Source organism: Mytilus galloprovincialis, chromosome 14 (genome assembly GCF_965363235.1).
Source record: "Mytilus galloprovincialis chromosome 14, xbMytGall1.hap1.1, whole genome shotgun sequence".
Lineage (NCBI taxonomy): Eukaryota > Metazoa > Mollusca > Bivalvia > Mytilida > Mytilidae > Mytilus > Mytilus galloprovincialis.
In genome coordinates, this window is record NC_134851.1 from 68,419,108 (window position 1) to 68,440,253 (window position 21,146).

General features: G+C 35.2%; 1 protein-coding gene across 1 annotated transcript in view; it reads left to right on the plus strand.

The window, feature by feature from the left end:
• LOC143058395 (uncharacterized) overlaps positions 1–16,394 on the plus strand; it is a 40,999-nt gene extending 24,605 nt beyond the window's left edge. The window contains exons 14-22 of the mRNA XM_076231896.1: positions 7,178–7,234; positions 8,133–8,438; positions 9,176–9,349; positions 9,934–10,188; positions 12,316–12,508; positions 13,419–13,639; positions 13,991–14,050; positions 15,047–15,441; positions 16,284–16,394. Of these exons, the coding sequence (XP_076088011.1) occupies positions 7,178–7,234; positions 8,133–8,438; positions 9,176–9,349; positions 9,934–10,188; positions 12,316–12,508; positions 13,419–13,639; positions 13,991–14,050; positions 15,047–15,441; positions 16,284–16,319 (1,697 nt within the window). The 3' untranslated portion in view covers positions 16,320–16,394. The remainder of the gene's footprint in view (positions 1–7,177; positions 7,235–8,132; positions 8,439–9,175; positions 9,350–9,933; positions 10,189–12,315; positions 12,509–13,418; positions 13,640–13,990; positions 14,051–15,046; positions 15,442–16,283) is intronic.
• Positions 16,395–21,146: the final 4,752 nt, after the last annotated feature.

The following is a 21,146-nucleotide window of genomic DNA, read 5'->3' on the forward strand; positions in this document are numbered from 1 at the left end:
TTCACCTCGACAGCGAGAGGACTTTAGTCCGAATCCCAAACGGGTCTAACAAAGAGTTTTTTTCTTTCTTTCGAACTGTTAGCTTGTGAACTTACACGTTAAAAATCCATCTCAGTGTGTCGGTCTAGTACAAAGCAGGCTTAATTTTCATATTATATTTCCATATTATAGTTTTGTCCTAAATCTACTGATTTATATCACACCTGCTATAATTTTCAACGATCGAAATAAAAAAAAATGGCACGTGAAATATTTCTACGGAACACTTGCATTTTTGTCTAAAAAAAATCACTGCTCCCGTATTATTTAGTCTTGTTGCGGTTTAGGCTTTTTATTCTGTATAGGTTTCTTTCTATTACAAAAATCTGTGTGTTGACTCTTAATGTTTTGATTGATATGTGTCGTTGGGTTGATGTCGTATTAATGTATACCTTTAAAATTGTTTTCAAAACCAAATGATGGATTGGGTATAGAAATATTCACATCTCCTGTTCGACAGTATATCTTTGCTAAAATTGGGTGCGGACGTTTGGTTGTTCGGTTGTATAAATAAGCATATAATATTCATGACGAGATGCGAAATGGATCGACCTGAAGCAAATGATTGATACATCACCAAGACAGAGAGTTCGCTGAGGTAAAACGTATGCCGTACTAGAATGATGTATGGATTTTGCTCATTGTTAAAGGCCGTACAGTGACCTTTGAACGACTTTGACCCCCCCCCTTTGCAGAGCTATAGAAAAACAGTACATTAAGGGGTGTTACACAGACTCTTTTTCGATGATACACAGACTCTTCTTAATTGTTACACGGACACTTTTAATGAATAGAATCACTCGTGCATGATCAGTGAGTTCATGGGCACTTTAATTTTCAATTAGATTTGAACTTTTTGGTTCACCGACTTATTTCCTGTCTTTTTATTGGATAAAATATTTACGTTAGCATCAATATCTATTTTCCGAAACAAGGGATTGGACATTTAACTTCAAGGGAGGGGGGAGGGTATGGTATAATAAATCAAATTGTCATCACTGTTGGGTTTCTCGTCTGAATATTTTACATTAACTGTGTCAGTTACCTCATTACAGGCTGAACCTTTTATAGGGTGCTCATTATAAAGTTTTAGTTTTTGGTCATTGTTCAGTGAAGGGTGTGCAGTGACCTATTACATGTATATAGTGACTAACAAGTAAATCACTTGGTCTACATGATTTAAATGGTTGATAGTCGTCTCACCATATCTCTTTAGGCCAAAATAAAAATTGTTTGTTTCCCCTCCCCATACCCAGGTAAAAAATAAGCCCCCTGGGATGGGAAACAGACATTCTTTTAAATGTGGCCTTATTCATGATCTTTTTATTGAAATTCTGTAATAAGAAGATTTTACTAGTCTATAAGTATCACATAAACTTTACATTATCAATAATCCATTAAAATGAAGTCCAGTCAAAATAACCATGCCAGACAGATATATGACAGATAATTTCATGAATTTCATGAATTTTTGAATTTCACAGTTCTTCCATACCCCAAATTTATGGTTAAACGTTTATAGTAACCATAGAAACAGAGAAAAAGACTAAACATAAAAACCATGAAAATGGTGTCATTGTCAGATGAAATAAGCCATTCAAAAATGTCAAACATGTACAACTTACATTTATTCCATAATTATGCCAAAAGTAGTGATCCTATAAATGTACAATGTAGCTTATAGCTTATGAGAAACATTGATGACCTTCGGCTATTGTCTGCTCTGAAGTTGGGTTGTTGTCTTTTTTGGCACATTCCCCATTTCCAGTGTCAATTTTATTAGGAAATATAAACTGAGAAACAAACCTAACCATGTTAACATTGTATCAAACTGAAATAAGGGTTGAGATCTCACAAACATGTTTAACCCCGCCGCATTTTTGCGCCTGTCCCAAGTCAGGAGCCTCTGGCCTTTGTTGGTCTTGTATTATTTTAATTTTAGTTTCTTGTGTACAATTTGGAAATTAGCATGGCGTTCATTATCACTGGACTAGTATATATTTGTTTAGGGGCCAGCTGAAGGACGCCTCCGGGTGCGGGAATTTCTCGCTACATTGAAGACCTGTTGGTGACCCTCTGCTGTTGTTTTTTATTTGGTCGGGTTGTTGTCTCTTTGACACATTCCCCATTTCCATTCTCAATTTTATTAATCACTTAAATTATCCATGAAGGCCAAGGTCAGGTCAACCCAACCTGATAGACAAGTAGATCTTTCAAGATACTCATATACAATAAAATGTATCCAATTACATATATAAAATATACAGTATAAGAGAGCATTTCATTGATTAAGTAACAGTATATTTTACATGCAGTCATTGAACCATGAAAATGGGGTCAGGTGCAATGTACATATAATGGCAAACTGAAACATCATAACATATTAATTAGCTACTAGCATCTGAATACAAGACAAGAAACATCCAGCTCTTTTAGCTTTTAAAATGTAAAGCTCTATAAAATAGCTTACATCATCACCCCAAGACTGTAATACAAATTTCTTGTATACAACCAACTTTCATGACTTTTGTGTAAGGCGAGACAAAATAAAATGATACTTTGAAGTACATGTATTGTTTAATATGTTTGACTACTATTATAAAATGCCAGTTTCAGAATGAACAGTAATTTAGAAGATTATTTAAATACATGTAGATACATTCAGACTATTATAACTATACAGCAATCTGTCATTCGACTCTAACCAACAACCATGCCAGGGCTGTAAAGCTTGTCTAGGTTGGTAAAAACTTCCATCATTATGCATATATATGACAATAACCAATAGTGATGGACCGTGACAGACCCTCATGGAAAGTAAAGGAGGTTTAACACTCCCTGGTGGTACATGTAGCCAACAATAGCAATGGCAGCATAGAAACTCTTATTATATCCAAATTCTTATTTCAAATGAATAATTATCCAAGGTGAATCAGATGATGTATGATCATGATGCTGCACTTTTAGTATTGACAATGATTGATATATATTCACTGAAACTAGAAATTTCCATTATTCCAATTTTCTATTCTTAATGATATAACTATCCAAAATAATCATGGAATTAAGATATGATGCACTACTAATATTCCTAGAAAACTTTAAATTCTCTTTATTTCAAATTGTTAATATTACTTATTTCACATATATATATATATATATATCAAAGGTATGCTCTGTCACCAAGTAATGTAGTACATTGTATTTCCTACATTTTTTCTATGAATTGTAAGTTTGCTATTTGTTCAATTCACAATTCTCTTTTTGTCCAATCAGATCATCCCATCAACTGTACATCATGACATAATGCTGTTAGCTCTATCAACGTTATTTCCAAACCAATAAGTAACACAAAATTATGAATGAATCCACCATTTCACAATTTATAGCTACAGGTACAAATGAGGTACCATATGAGAGTAACTTAGCGACACTATATATTTCCTATATATACATTGATATACATGATATATGCCACTTCATAATCTGGCTGGGAATCATGCTCGAACCAATGTGATATCTTATCTACAAAAAAAATATACATTAAGAATAAAGTATTTATTATATATAAACTTGTATTTATCTACAAGAAAAACTAGCAATCATAAGTTGCTTGACAACAAAGTTTAATGATGTAAAGAAATGAATTTATGACTTATACAATTTAATTGATAAGTCCCTTATGAGAAGAAGAATAAAACCCTTTTTTGAGGTTCTATTTCTAAAACAAAATGTTCTCTCTTTCTACATCAATGTTTTCTTAGGTGTATACTTCATTGAAGGGTTACTGTCTAATAGAGGCTATAGCACTATACTTGTTGTGATCAATTTATAATACTTTTTTATTTTAAAATAGAATTTGTTGAATATTACTACCAACGTGACATGGTGACAAAGCAAATAGTATTTATAAGATTCTTCTTCTTCTTCTTTATAATCCATCAACATACTGATGATAACGTGTCGGGCACTTATTTAACTATGCCGCGCATGCGTGGGATCTCATTTTTATTTAGTCATGACAGTCATCATGGTCATGACAGTGAATAATAATACAAAAGATAAATAAAATTAAAAAATAAAAATTTCAACATAATTTCTTTTTCTTGTTATAACATATATTTAAGTTCTACAAAATTAAGAGCATAACAAATCATTTATAACAAAATAATGAATCATACCCGGTAAAATCTTAAATTTCTTATCACAAAAGATGAAAAGTGTTAAAATTGTTGTTAAGGACGCAATGCCGTCTCATCATTTGGAATCAGGCATGTCAGGGCACAATATCAATATACTCTTTTTTTTTGCCCCGGGCAATTTTGAGGTTATTGCATATATACAAACCCAAGCCTTGAGCATGTTGAAGGTATTCATAACACATATGTGACAAATTATAATTATTGTACATCACCCACCAGTGGCTATATAAATAGGTATACCATCGTCGTAACTAGTCCGAGATTACTCTGACGTCCAAACGTAACTAGTCCGAGATTACTCTGATGTCCAAACGGCTGTTTTGCCAGACAAGCTTGTCTCGGACTACATCGTAACATGTGAAGATTGGTTGGTTATTGGTTAATAAAAAAAAGAGACAAATATTTCATGCAAATTTAGGACGTTACAGTTATCAATTCATTAACATACAATATGTAGGATTACTCGATCAGGGGTTTAGGTCTTGTAACTGTTGTATAGCCTATAGGCCATCCCGCACAACCATACCATTGTGAATACCCCACATGTCAATGCATGTTAGGCAATAAACAGGGGTGGATCCAGCCATTTTTAAAAGGGGGTTTAAACCATACTTGTTTATATGTAACTTTTTAAATCATGCATTGATCTTCCAAAAAACATGAAAAAGGGGGGGGGGGGTCCAATCACAGGAACAATTTTTTAACAAGCCCAAATTCTTACTTTGTCTTTGAACAGGCTACTATCAAAGAGTGTGGAGTATTGGAACGTCGATTCATACCTGTATGCACAAATTTAACAAATGTGAACATTTTTCCTTCAAACTCTTGGGTGATGATCTATGATCAATGATTATTCTGATAGACATGTATTAAAATATTCATTTCTACTCACCAATTGCAATTTCCAGCTCAGCTTATATTGTACTATAGTTTCCTTCTACCATGTCAACGATTTTGTGTAAAATAAGTTAGCTATTAGAAGCGCTGACACTGCCGACACACATGCGACATGAATGCAACAAAAATAAAGGAGGGTACGGTAACGTTAAATCGTTTACGGGCGAAGAATTATTTTCCGTTTTTAATTAAACTTGTCAGATTTGATTAATTATCGTCGAAAAATGTCCCTAATGGATAGTCATTCAAATTAAACCAGCTTTATTATGCTGTATGCATGTAATATATATGTAACCTGGTCTTTAAATGTACTTTAAGTACAGTGTCTGACGTATTTATAAACATTTTCTTGATTATTTATCCTACATTGTATTTCAAATATTAATTTGAATGAATTTATAAGCCTTTTTCTGCTATAATATTCAAACTTTATTTTTTAACGAAGGCTTCTGGTATGTAGTTTTTTTACAAAAGGCCCTCGAATTATAGACACATTAAAAAATAAAGATGGAAAGTCAAACGCATGAGTCTGGCAAAAATAAAGTTAACGGACAATGTCATGACAATAAACGGAAAACGATAAAAGACAGAGTTATATCTATATATTTTTGTCCCTGCCTCAAATTTACTCAAATGCAATTTATATAGGTAACATAAAAAGATAAATGATAATGCATTCATTTACAATATTTAAAAATAGTTACATCTTAAATTTAATTTAACATATTAAGATCACGTTTTCAAGTGTTCACGGCCGACATCCGTTATTATAAAATAAGGGTGTAAAAATGAATGACAAATTCTTCACCACATACGGCAGTCTGTAATTGCATGATATAAAACGTATTGCAATCACTTGTAAACCATTAAATATAAAGGTTCAGGTGCTTATATTCAATAATCAAATATTATTTCGGCAATCTGTTGATTTTTTTTAGTCAATTCGCGGCGATTTGTGCAGCAGTATGACTTTGAGCTACTTTTTTTATTTATATAATTATAAAACAGTGTTAAATAATTAAATAGGAAGAAGTTAGAATTCAAATTGAATATTTGTTTTATTTAAATAACATGATTAAAGGGACGTGGTAGACTTTCAGTTAAAAAAATCGTCTTCTTTCACAGTTTTATTTTATTCTTGAAAGGGGAGCAACCCCTGATAAATAATGGGAAAGTTTCACTCGTTTTGTGTCCAAATTATTAAAATCTGAACACGACTGGACACGGTCTGACAACATCTTGACGTCAGTTTGTATCCATGGTCTGTTTTGGTCTGACACGGTCTTAACGGATCTAAACAGCTCGCTAGAAGATACAGTCTTAAATATCTTGACATGCCTTAACGGGACTAATTTACCTAATGAGACTATCGGTCCGAATGGAGACTTAACGAACTGACAAATCTTGACGTTTTCCTCTAGCGGTAAATCCAGTCAATTAAGATACGATCAGACCAAAATGACCGTTTCAGACTGAAATCGTGCTACTAGTGTCTGCCAATCATAATTTCAAATTACTGTCTTTTCTTAATGTGTACAATTTTATCATCGGATTTCCTTTGCGAAATATTTTGAATAAAATAGGACAGGATTTTGATAACTTAGAAATTTAACAAATATGGAACAATCTTCACTTGAAAAACATAATGAACTTTCTAAGAAAAGTTCTTGTCAAACAATTGATAAGTACTAAATAATGAATGTTGAATAGGTTTTCCTACAGGAATGAGATATACCAAGTAATATACGAAAAATATTTAACTACAGGAAACATTGCTTGACATAACAAAGTTACTTCTTCAAATGATGAACCCCTTTCTGAAAAATTACTTGTTCTCCTCTGTACACGTGGAGAGGGGACGTCGGGATCGGGTGTTTTTAAGCTTGGGATTTCTTTTTTCAAATTCCGGGATGTCGAGATTTAATTTGTTTTAATTCGGGACCTCGGGATTTCATGTTTTTAATTTAAGCCCGGGATTTCGGGATCAGAACCCCTCAAACCCCCCTCAGTAAATCTGACTCTTTCTTATTCTATTTCAGCCGCTGATCAACTTCAATTTGCCGAACAATTGGTTCAAAGTTTGGACCTCTTTGGTAGTAAGTATCATATTCTCATTTAGGGCATGTCTTGTACAAATATGTTTCGGATCATAGGTGAGGGTCTGGGTGGGTTTCATTCTATGTATGAATTTACATTCTATGAGCTTGTATATATTTTGTTCAAATTGTAATGTTGTACAAATTATAATGTGTACAGATGTTTTGTACAAGTGATCAGTGATTGATAATAATAAGATTAACGGTACCAATTTTCTTGCACCATATGCGCATTTCGACAATACATGTCTCTTCAGTGATGCTCGTGGATAAACTGCTTTACACAAATGGATGACGCAAGCACAGTCTTTTGTTTGGCATATTTTTTCCATATTTCCTTGACTACGTGATACAGTTTAATACTGAGCATCAATACAAAGAACATTAGAACACAACAAGACTTTTTATGGATATGATTTTGATTTAAGTAAACTAAAATTAGAATTTAAACCATTCAGGTTTCCTTATATTTCTAGTATGAAGACAAAGATATTAGCGCTAAATGTTATGTCGAAGTATAAACATTTTAAATTAAAATGTTTAACTGATATATTTTGAAAGATGAAATTATTATTTTGAGTTAAGACTGAGGCAGGATGAGTGATCATGAGTAACTTGGCAAAATAAAAGACAGAATGACAATGTAAAAAAAACTTCGGGATGAACTTTAATAAAATAAGGCGGTTCCGAATAGGGTGACTGAAAATTAAAATGCAGGCCAGAGACTACATCAACAAAAAGGCAGGACAATTTTTCACCCTAGTCCCCCTTATCCGAAACAAATCAAATTGCAGCTGCCTTCTAACTCTTTACTGTTTTGCCTAAAAAGATGTGTTAATATTTGCCTAGTCTATTTTCGATTATGGGTGCTTTAATTTTTTTTCTCCATTATAACCAGGTGACGATATGTCTAGTGAGATTACAACCGAATTCACGCCTACTACACCAAATGTGTACAAATCTACTACACCAAATGTGTACAAATCTACTACACCAAATGTGTACAAATCTACTACACCAAATGTGTACAAATCGTTTCGTCGAGAAATTGGCGGCAAGACATCTACCCCTAGTCCAACAAGTGGTGGATCTGAATCTAATGAGGACGATTATGGATCTGGTGAAGACAAAGATAAATGCATTAAACCTGCTTTTTATAAACTGCTTTCGTTTTTTAGAAAATTCCCCAAAACGGAAAACAAAGGTAGGTAAACGTAGTTTTTTTAGTAATCAGAACAAACATAGAAGCTTCCATCAGTTTAGAAGCTGGGTTAGGAGGGGTCCTGATCCCGAACTCTTAGGCTTAATAACCCGAAATCCCGAGGTCCCGAATTTAGATAAATTTATATCCCGACATCCCGAAATTCGAAAAGAGAATTCCCAGATCTCGAAAGGGTTAATTCCGAAATCCCGAGCTTAAAATCACCCAATTCCGGAGTCACGATAAAACTGACTCAACACTCGTTAGCCCATTCATCAATCAATCAACTTATATACGGGCGTTTTTGTTTGTTTTTACTATCATAGTCTATTGATACACTTTCTAAATGAAAGATTGCACAACATACTTGAAAAAAAAACTATTCATTCTAAAACACTTCCATGGCATTTCCAATTTTTGGATATCTATTAGAAATGCATTAATTGAACCGACTCGATATCTAATGCAGAAAAAAAAACAATAGTTGTACAAACAACTTCGTAATTATATGAACGAATTAAGATTCTTTCATGCCATGCATTGTTCTCATTTTAACATGGGAAGGAATTATATTTGTCACTATCTTTATACCGAGCGATACTCATCCAGGGAGTGGACTTGTTTTTGACGATTAATCTTTACACAGTAAGATTAAACTGACCAAATTTCCCTTAGCTAAAAACTTGACACGGTTAAAACCATTTACTAAGATCTAAGCCCTCCCCCTTTTATTTTTACAGAAATGATTGGTTATGACGCTGCTACGTATGAACCTTTGTTGGATAAATTTTGGAAAAAGAAAGAGAAGGCCGGTTTAGATAAAGCAATTAGAATATTCATGGGAGACTTTTCGAAGACTCTTCTTGCAGACCGTTATCAGTGCAAAGGGACACAATTGAATCAAATGATGATCGGTAAGTAGCTATTAAAATCTACCGATTTCTCGTTATGTCTCGCATTTACTAACAATTGTTTTTAAATGAGAGGCAAACACCAATTTTTTTTTCAAAAGAAAAATACAAAATAAAATTCAACCGCCTTTCCTCGATATGTCAATCTTTAAATATACTTTACTGTTTCATAATTTTCTTTCACAATTTTTTGTTTGTTTTCTCAATGAATCCCCAATCAAACAATTTAATATGAAAATAAACCTGCACCTGTCGTCCCCCCACACAAGATGATTTGTTGGTGGTGGCAAGCGTACCTTATTAATTTTGTGAACTGTATCGATGGTGTGGTGGTAAATTACTGGACTCGGTTTTTGAAAGGTCAATGAGTCTTTCCCGGCATCATTTCACTGCTACGCATGCCACATAAAGCAGCAAAGACCAAACGGCTGAGTGAATAATGTATCTACTGCTGAGTTGCAGTTGGCGCATGCGTATAGTATAAGGTCATACTGCGTGTGAAGTTTTCTTCGGATATTTTTTTTCTTAAGTTTATACGACAAAGACAAAGATCTATGTACGGGAACAAAATATAATTTTAATTTCAGATGTGTTGCGGAATACTACGACTAATTTCATGGCAGGAGCCTGGAATGAGATCCAAACGGTTATTGATCAATTAGGATCAACTATATCTGTTCCTAAACCATCGATTAAGGGAAAAAGGTCGGAAAGAGTTGGAAAGAATGATATGAAAGATCCAAAATCAAGACTAGGAAAAATTGTTGGAAAAGTTTTTTGGGTTCTCCAACAAACTTTACGTGAAGATGTAGCGTATCATCTGGAAAAGACTGAACTCTACGGTAGGTACAGCGTATCATCTGGAAAAGACTGAACTCTACGGTAGGTGCAGCGTATCATCCGGAAAAGACGAAACTCTACGGTAGGAACAAACTATCATCTAGAAAAGAATGACTCTACGGTAGGTACAGCGTATCATCTGGAAAAGAAGGAACTCTACGGTAGGTACAAAGTATCATCTGGAAAAGAAGGAACTCTACGGTAGGTACAACGTATCATCTGGAAAAGATAGAACTCTACGGTAGGTACAACGTATCATCTGGAAAAGCTAGAACTCTACGGTAGGTACAACGTATGATCTGGAAAAGCTAGAACTCTACGGTAGGTACAACGTATCATCTGGAAAAGCTAGAACTCTACGGTAGGTACAACGTATGATCTGGAAAAGATAGAACTCTACGGTAGGTACAACGTATCATCTGGAAAAGATAGAACTCTACGGTAGGTGCAGCGTATCATCTGGAAAAGCTAGAACTCTACGGTAGGTACAACGTATCATCTGGAAAAGATAGAACTCTCCGGTAGGTACAACGTATCATCTGGAAAAGATAGAACTCTACGGTAGGTACAACGTATGATCTGGAAAAGATAGAACTCTACGGTAGGTACAACGTATCATCTGGAAAAGACTGAACTCTACGGTAGGTACAACGTATCATCTGGAAAAGATAGAACTCTACGGTAGGTGCAGCGTATCATCTGGAAAAGCTAGAACTCTACGGTAGGTACAACGTATCATCTGGAAAAGATAGAACTCTACGGTAGGTACAACGTATGATCTGGAAAAGATAGAACTCTACGGTAGGTACAACGTATGATCTGGAAAAGATAGAACTCTACGGTAGGTACAACGTATCATCTGGAAAAGATAGAACTCTACGGTAGGTACAACGTATCATCTGGAAAAGATAGAACTCTACGGTAGGTACAAATTATCATCTAGAAAAGAATGACTCTACGGTAGGTACAAAGTATCATCTGGAAAAGAAGGAACTCTACGGTAGGTACAACGTATCATCTGGAAAAGATAGAACTCTACGGTAGGTGCAGCGTATCATCTGGAAAAGCTAGAACTCTACGGTAGGTACAACGTATCATCTGGAAAAGATAGAACTCTACGGTAGGTACAACGTATGATCTGGAAAAGATAGAACTCTACGGTAGGTACAACGTATCATCTGGAAAAGATAGAACTCTACGGTAGGTGCAGCGTATCATCTGGAAAAGCTAGAACTCTACGGTAGTTACAACGTATCATCTGGAAAAGATAGAACTCTACGGTAGGTACAACATATCATCTGGAAAAGATAGAACTCTACGGTAGGTACAAAGTATCATCTAGAAAAGAATGACTCTACGGTAGGTACAAAGTATCATCTGGAAAAGAAGGAACTCTACGGTAGGTACAACGTATCATCTGGAAAAGATAGAACTCTACGGTAGGTGCAGCGTATCATCTGGAAAAGCTAGAACTCTACGGTAGGTACAACGTATCATCTGGAAAAGCTAGAACTCTACGGTAGGTACAACGTATCATCTGGAAAAGATAGAACTCTACGGTAGGTACAACGTATCATCTGGAAAAGATAGAACTCTACGGTAGGTACAACGTATCATCTGGAAAAGATAGAACTCTACGGTAGGTACAACGTATCATCTGGAAAAGATAGAACTCTACGGTAGGTACAATGTATCATTTGGAAAAAATGGAACACTACGCTAGGTACAACAGATAATAGCTATTAAATCTCTTTTTGGGTTGGTACTATACACATTATACTGGTTTAGAATATCTGTCACTTCATAGACATTAACCATGCTAATTGGTTATTAATAAAGTATTAATTTTGGTTTTGACCTAGAGGTTGGCAATTTACAGGTCGGCAACAACATGTCGCCTAGAGGTTGGCAATTTACAGGTCGGCAACAACCTGCCGCTTAAAGGTTGGCAATTTCCACGTCGGCAATTGGTAATTAACACGTCGCCACCAAGAGGGTGGAAATATCCAGATTGGCAACAACCTGTCACATAGAGGGTTGTAATTTACAGGTCAGCAACAACGTGCCACCTAGAAGTTGGCAACGATAGTTTTTTTTTCTGTCAACTACAGAAATAACTTTTATTTCAGATGTGGCCTGCTTCCTCGAATTTGTCAGAGGTGAAGTCAGAAGTGAGGTCGAGACTGGAGCATCTTTAGCACAGGTTAAAAACCAGCTGTCTAAATGGTCAACTCAGTACTTCCCGGATGTGTTCGAATGTACAGACCCTCGTCGTATCGTGAATATCTACGGAAAAGAGTGGCGTGAAGTTAACCTCCCCGAGTAAGTTTCTAAGGACAAATACAATGTGATTAATATGAGGAGGTGATTTTAACCTCCCAGAGTAGTTTTATAAGTACAAGTTTAATTCGAATGATATGAGGTTAACCTACCAGAGTAAAGGAGTAGGTCCGGTAAGACCCCTTTTTGGCCCCAAAATGTAGCAGTTTTACAAAATTGTTAAAATGTAAACTTTTAGTTATTTATTGGACAGTTGAGTGCTTCTGCTACATAAATATGGGCTGTTTTTGACAATACAATGCACATATATCGGGTACTAGCACCATTAAGTCATGCTAAAATACTGAAATCTTCACACTTCTAGCTTTTTAGTTAAATTTTAGACAGTTTTCGTGTGAAACGAAAGTGGCCGCATTCGTGTTCATCCTTAATATTGAAATGTAAGTTGTATTTTATGATAATACATAACATATATAAAGGTTGAGGATGAACACGGATGCGGCCACTTTCATTTTTGACTAAAATCATCAGAAAAGTGACATTTTTCGGCATTTTTGGTAGATTTTTCATATTTGAGCTTGAATTGGGTTGTTTTTAATGACTTAATCAGTTAAAATCTTTCACATAAATTGATTGATTCAAATGAAATAAAAGTGGTAAAAATCTTTCGTAAGATGAACCTGAAATTTGAGGCCAAAATCGGTCCTTACCGGACCTACTCCTTTATCATTGAATGACATATATACGGGGGGAAAATGCAGAAAGTTAACCACCCCGAGAAAGTTGATGACAAATATAATGTGAAAAAGACGAAGGTAACCTCCCAAAGCAAATTGATTAGGGACGTATAATTGGAAAGACTAATTTGAAAGGGGGAGGGGGGTAATACAAATGAGCGTCTTTTTTTTTTTAAAACAATTATGATTAAATTAACCGCCTTTTACATTTACAGGAATGAAAACAAGCTGTTCCAACACTTCAGTGAGGTTATGAAGAAGATTATACCGCGTCTTGGAAAGGGACGTCACTCTGCCACAGCCGTCATGGACGATTTACATATAACTTTAACAAGGACAACTCACAAGTTTGCAATGAAAGTTATAACACAACTGAAGCCCTTCCTTGATGCCAGGTCCACTAGTGAAATGCTGGTATTCTTCACAAAGTTTTTGAGTAAGAATTGATTTCGTAATTTTCAAATTTTCCACTGAAAACAAATGACATATCCTATAACTTAAATTTGTATGCGTTCAAAAGCACAAGCCGTAAACAATTGAACAAAGGATGTACAAATACATGGAATAGGTGTCGGTGGCTCTTAAAATGTTACAAACTCGAGCAAAACTGATTTTTGACATTTGCCGGAGGAAGTTTTTGAAAAATAATTAAAATCATCTTACTAGTTTATGTACGTTTTTGGGCATTTTTTTTCATTTTTATTCTAACTTACAATAACATACATACTGTTGAAAAAAACACACCATCCATTTGTCAGTGCCATACTAATAAAGCTTATTTTTTTAGCCCCAGAGAAACTGCAATTTGCTGAGAGATTGATTAGAAGCTTGAACATCTTTGACCAAAGTAAGTTACCGCGATTTGCCATTTCATGTAATGCATTCTGGGTAATATTTCCAAAAGCGTACGACAAAACGTTGTGATTGATTTAAAACGTGATAAACAATAGAATTTCAACCAATGACATAACGTTGTTTTCATTATTGTGTACGAACAATGAGATTATCCATATAATAGTCCTTTAAATTCTGAAAAGGTGAATTTCCAATATAGTTTTGGGGTCCTCCGTGGTCGATGACTGCATTGTTGACACTGAAGATATGGGCTCGAATCTCGCACGTAGTAGGTGCGCTCGACTCCAATCTTAATATACTCGCATCGTCATTTTACCGTCCGCATGTGGTTCTCTCAAGGCACTTAGGAATACTCTACCAATAAAATCTGCCAGACAGTATATTAGTGCTACATTAAAGAGTGGCATTAAATTTCAATCCAGTCTTCAGTACATTTGGTTCGGTACATGAATTTCATCATGCTTGAAATTTTTCCATGGACCATGGTGGCTATATAACAATACCTTTTTGACAGCCTTTTAATAAAATATTGAATGAGAACGTTATCTGATATAAATATGTATATAGAAAATAGAAAATGTGGTAGGATTACCAATGAAACAACTCTTCACAAGCGACCAAATTACACAGAAATTAACTATTATAGGTCACCGTACGACCTCTAACAATGAGAAAAGCCCATACCGCTAGTTAAAAAAGGCCCTGGAATGACATGCAAAATAATTCAATCGAGAAAACTCAGGCTCAAATTTATGTCATCCAGCAACAATTTCAAACGGCCGTTAACAAGTCGCTCAAGATTTATGTCATGAAAAATACAATTTAAGGGTTTTGCTCGTGCATGATTTTTTGTAATTTGTCTATTTTTATTTTTAAGCTCTATTTGTGTATAAACATCATTCCGGATTGAGAGGTTAATTGTCCTGTCCTGTAACAGTGACTTTTTCTGCTGTGTTATTTAGTTGTTTTATTTACTTATTTATTATAGCGCCAACCATGGGGCCGACTTTAGCTCCCACAGCAGCGCCGACATGGGCTCCGACAGAAGCGCCAACCATGGCACCGACAGCAGCGCCGACTTTAGCTCCGACAAAAGAGCCGACCATGGCTCCGACAGCAGCGCCGACCATGGCTCCGACAGCAGCGCCGACCATGGCTCCGACAGCAGCACCGACCATGGCTCCGACAGCAGCGCCGACAATGGCTCCGACAGCAGCACCGACTTTAGCGCCGACAACAGCACCAACCAAGGCTCCGATAGCAGTGACAACCATTCCTCCGACATCACCGACCTTGCCACCAACTGAGGATATGACGACAGCACCATCTGAAACAAGGAAAAGAAATTACTATCAAAGACGTCTCATGCTTCAGAATATTAAGGTAAGTCGATTGATTTAAGTTTGGTACATATTTAAAATTTAAATGAAAAAAAAAACGAAACCTCTGGCAAATCACGATAAAGATTTTTGTTTACCTATCATGGTAACATTTTAATCAATTTGACGCTAACGGTAGCCAAAAATGACTGATGCCGGATAGTAAAGGGCATTACCAGAGGCGGATTGAGAGGGGGCCAGGGACAAGTGCCACCCTTTTCTGGGGGGGGGAATGATTATATAGGGAATCACTAGAGCATGACCGGAGCGGGCTCCCTCTTCGACGGTCTGTCGGTCCCAACTTATGAAATATCTGATTACTACCATTTTGAATGTCTGTTTGAAATGGTTTTTTTTGTTTAAAAAGATAATCAAAGATAAATTTTGGCAATCTAAAAATGTTTTCTGAAAATGAGAGCTGTCAGATGTTTATTAAAGTTAAGGCCCTTGGAAATATTGATATATGTGAAATTGCATAGTTCAACTCTCTAATATGTTCAATTTTGTCAGAAATTTATTAAACTTTAACCATACTAGGTTATATCAATAACTTTTTTGCAACTTTCGAAAATAAGTTCTTTAACGACTTGTACCCCTTGGAAATATTAATTGTAATGAAGATCCTATTGAACTTCCTCGGAAGCTTTCCTATTGATAGAAAGTTTTAAGAGAACAAAAACGCAGTTGTTTTAGTTATTGCCCTTGTACCTTGCAGTTGAATAGATAAAATATGGGCAGCGTGGGGGATCATTTATACAAAAAATATGTTTTTTTCTCAATCTATGTATAAATTTACAATCCACTATTTTAGGCATTAGTCTAATTCATTCTTTTTATATTTTGTAGAAGTTTCTCAGTAAAAAGTGGAGCCGGAACGAATAATACCAACGGACCAACAGTCTTGGATATTTCTGAATAAAAAATATAAAAAAAAATGTGTTTACAAATATGTTTTGGTCGTCTTTCTATGGTTTGTTATGTTTCAATATAAATAGAGCTGTCTGCATCTTAAATACACGTTTCTGCTGAGTAAATTCTGTATTTTTCGTTTAACTAAGGGATGTATCTGATTTATTTATCACCAACACTGTTCATCAAGGATGCTGACTGCTATGTTTCAAAATAACAAGCTGTTTATTGGTCCGTGAACGGAAAGGTCCGATATTCCTTGTTTCAGGGATTAAAGCTGTTTAAAATTTAGCGAGAAATGATTTTCTGTAGAATTTTCCTATGATCAACATTAGCACCTCTGGAATTGGTGATGATTCTCGGTTCCAATCTGCAATTGTATTTGGTAGGAAGCTGGGATCTAATTTCAAAGTGTCCGTCTTTGTTGGAATTCTGAGAAAGTGTTGAGCATGCATTTTCTTTGTGGTCGTTTAAGATTTTTTGTTGGTAGTTCTGATAGATGTATACCTTTGCCAAAAACAAGAATAGGTCTGATTTGTCTTTGCCTATCTTCACTATCAGGGGTTCTAGTTTGATTTGATTTCGGACCACTTGTTACATGTAGTAACAACTTATCAAGATGATCAAGGATACCAGTATTATAACTTTGTATGCCAGAAGCGTGCATTTCGCACACAAAGGACTCGCCGGTAGCATTAGAATGAAAAGGTTTTAAAGGTCTAAGTGCGAAGTTGAAGAGCTTTGAATTTAGACTAGATTCGAAAAGCTTTTTGCCAAGTAACTAGTTGGTGTTATGAATCTTGCCGCTCTTTTCTGGAAGTTTTCTAGTTATTGCATATTCAAGGACAGAGATATAAGATGTGGTGTGAGTGCCAATGAGACAACTCTCCATGCGAATAACAATTTATAAAAGTTAACCATTATAGGTAAATGTACGGCCTTCAACACGGAGCCTGGGCTCATACTGAACAACAAGCTATAAGGGCCCCAAAATAACTAGTGTAAAACCATTCAAACGGGGAAACCAACTGTCTAATATATATAAAAAACGAGAAACGCGTATAAATAACATAAACAAACAACTACTGTACATCAGATTCCTGACTTAAGACCGGTGCAAATGCATGTTACATTTCGAAACGCAATTCTCGATTTTCAACCCATTGAAAGTTGCGGTACGATTGCCAATGAGACAACTCTCCACAAGCTGGGCTGGGACACAAGAGAACAAATTGTCACAAATTAACTATAGGTCATTATCGTAAGGCCTTCAGCAATGATTCAAGCAAATAACGCATTGACCGCCATAAAAAGCCCCGAAATAACGAATGTAAACAATTCAAACTAAAATACCATCTATCTTTTTTCTGTACAGATCTGTTGCACTAATGACCATTGAATTATTTGTCACTGGTTTAATATTTAGTGTTCTCGCTCATATGATTGAAGTCTCCCAGTTTGTTCTCTCTGGATTTTTCTTGCTGTGCTGAGGTCCCATTAGTGCATGCTTTTGGTTGTTTTCTGCTCTTTGGTCAGATTGTCTTTTTGACATATCCCCCATTTCCATTCTCAATTTTATATTTCAGATCTAGATTTCTTTGACGGCCTGATCAATTAACTGTATATTTCAGTGTCCCATAACTATTTCGTGGTTGCTTAGTTTATCATGTGTTTGAATGTCGGTAAACTGTACAGGTTGGGTCGTAATTATAAAATCTAGAACGTATATAGTTTACGTTGTTTTTCCCTGGTTGGAAATAGCACTAGCTGTTTGGCGTTAGCTCGGCTATTTAGACCAATATGGGACTGTCGATGGACATCGCAAATACGGATAGTTTACAATAAAAGCAAAACTCAATTCTGCATTATTGTAGGTTACAATACACCATTAGATTTTATGGGCGCAGCCATTTTATTAGCATAACATGGTATTCAGAATTGTGAGTATGGCTAATCCTGATTGGTCGATATGTGCACCCGTTATTTTTTATATTTAAAGACTTCGTGCACTTCGGGCAAAATTGATAGGCATGGGATATTAGGAGCTCATACAATTACATCCTTTAATGGCGCTTGCAAAACGAAAAAAAAGACAGTAGCTGTGATTACGATTACATACATGTATATAACAAAATCGTATACGGACTGAACAGTATTTCCGGAAACGCGGATTCAACCCCCTATATATATTACAATAAGTACAAAATACGCTAAGAAAACCAACTCGAACCTATATTTTTGGTACCTAATAACTTTTCTTTGATTCTAGCAAGGTTTCGTTAAAAAAATGAACTTTCTAAAGTCTGTATCTCGAAAAAGGCTACCATTGTCGCCTATGGGGAAATAAATTGTTTATTTCAATCTGTAATCGATAAGCAATTTCTAATTGGCACAAAGGCTGTGAGTTCGAATCCCGCACATTACAGGTGCGCTCCACTCTTAATTCTAATTGATTAGTATTGATAGTTATCCTACCGAAATCCGGTGGTTCGTATTCTCTTGGGGCACACCGGCTTCCTATACACCGATACAAACTAACCGCCACTAAATAACACGATAACGCTGAAAGTATGTTAAACACCAATAAATTAATCAACCTAGTAATGTGACACATACACTTAGTTTGTAGAAGAAAGATGTGGTATGATTGACAACGAAATATCAAGGAAAAACAGGACCTGAATGTAAGCAACTAATAGATCAATGAACGGTTCAATAATGGACAAAAAGTGTTGAATTGGAGCTAGACTGGCAATAGTTCTTACTAGAAAACAGCAAGTCTAAACAATTTTACGGAATCGGTTCCACGTTTTTTTTTCTCTCAGAAACTTGCAATACAATGTCAGTATCTGTGGTCATAGAAACTTGAGTTTTTGAGAAAACGGAAAGCTAGAGGCGCCTGTTATTGGTTGTGGGAAATTTTTCTCGAGCAATATAAGATTTGGTAACTAACAATTCTCAAAAAAGTCCGCACGTTATATGTTGTCGATTTATTGATACACACACACACACACACACACACATGCGCTATTACTTCATTCCTAATTGATCAGCTTGAAAGATGGTCACGTGATAGATTTTTTTCACTGCCTTTTCCAACAACGCAAAGTAGAGATTCGAACAGTGTTGTATGTCAATCGAATAACTTGGTATTGAATTGAATATGTATTCTGAATATTAATAATAAAAAATATGAATATTTTTTTTTTCTTTTTATATATATCGAAAATTCAATTTAATCATATTAATTTAATGAATATCATTTCATACCATGAAAAAGGAAGGATATAATTTTAAAGAATATTAGAAAACATTTGTCAATATCAGATTTCTTTTTCATATATAAAAGATGAAAAATAACTTCGGATAATATTATGAAACGATAACTCTTACAAGCAGCAGATAACTCATAATGAACCAAATTATTACAATGATAAGCACACACTTTATTCAACACAGTTTATAAATCATATAACGTAGATTGTACTATATAATATACAGATATAAGAAGCTGTGGTATGAGAGCCGATGAGACAACTCTCCATCCAAGTCGCAATTGATAAAAGTACATTATAGGTCAAAGTACGGTCTTCAACATGGAGCCTTTGCTTAGGGAGCAACCATTTTATTTTTATGGGGGGGGGGGGGGGGGGTGCTAGGATGAAATTTGAAAAAAAATAGGCAGGACAGGAGTTTTGAGTAAAAAAAAAGGCAGGATGAGACACTTGCAAAAAAAAAGTCAGGACTACAATTTAGGTAATAAAAGGTCAGGACAAACTAAATAAAAATAAAGGCAGGACCGACCAGAGTGAAAAATAAAAAGGCAGGACAGAGATTATAGCTACAAAAAAATGCAAGACAAAGTTTTTCATCCTAGCCCCACCCCCATAAAAATCAAATGGTAGCTCCCTTACACCGAGAAGCAAGCTGTAAAGGGCCCCAAAAATACTAGTGTAAAACCATTCAAACGGGGAAAACCAACAGTCTAATCTATATAAAAAAAGGAGAAACGAGAAACACTTATGGATTCCTTATGAACCACATCAACAAAAAAATTCTACTGAACATCAGATTCAACATATTTTATAAATTAAATTACATGTACGTAGATCATCTACGTATCAAACGAACAAAACACCAAGTTGAAATGGGCCCAAAAATTACAAGTGTAAAACCATTCAAACGGGAAAACTAACGGTCTAATCTATTCTATTTAAAAAACGAGAAACTTTATATATACATCAAACAAACGATAGACGTTGAAAGACACCAAGTTCAGTGAACCTCTAATTACACTATTAACGAAATAAATGAATGATAATTGTTATTTTTAATCCTTATACTCCGCACACCATCCTATTATATTTAGATACACATTTTTTATTTAGTTTGTCCACACAGTGAGTTATTTATCAAAAGATTATTTACATGTTCACCTACTACGTTGGTCATTTTCATACACCTTTCCCCGGGGACATGAAAGTATTACTAAATATATCTATTAGTATATACAGAACATCGTAGGTGTCTTATCTCTAAATAAATTTTGAAAGATGGTTTCCGTACCATTTGTGGCAGTTTTCCATTTCCCCACGATAAATCACAAATTATTTGAAAAACCGTGAAAGACAGTTACTTAATACATACATGTACATGTACAAACGTTACATATCGTGTCTTGATTGCGTTAAGCCATTCCAATTGAATTTTGTAGTGTGTCTTTCTATGGTGTGATGTTACACTATTGTTTCAGATTAGGGAGAAGGTTTGGTACCATTAAAACGTTTAAGATCTCAACCC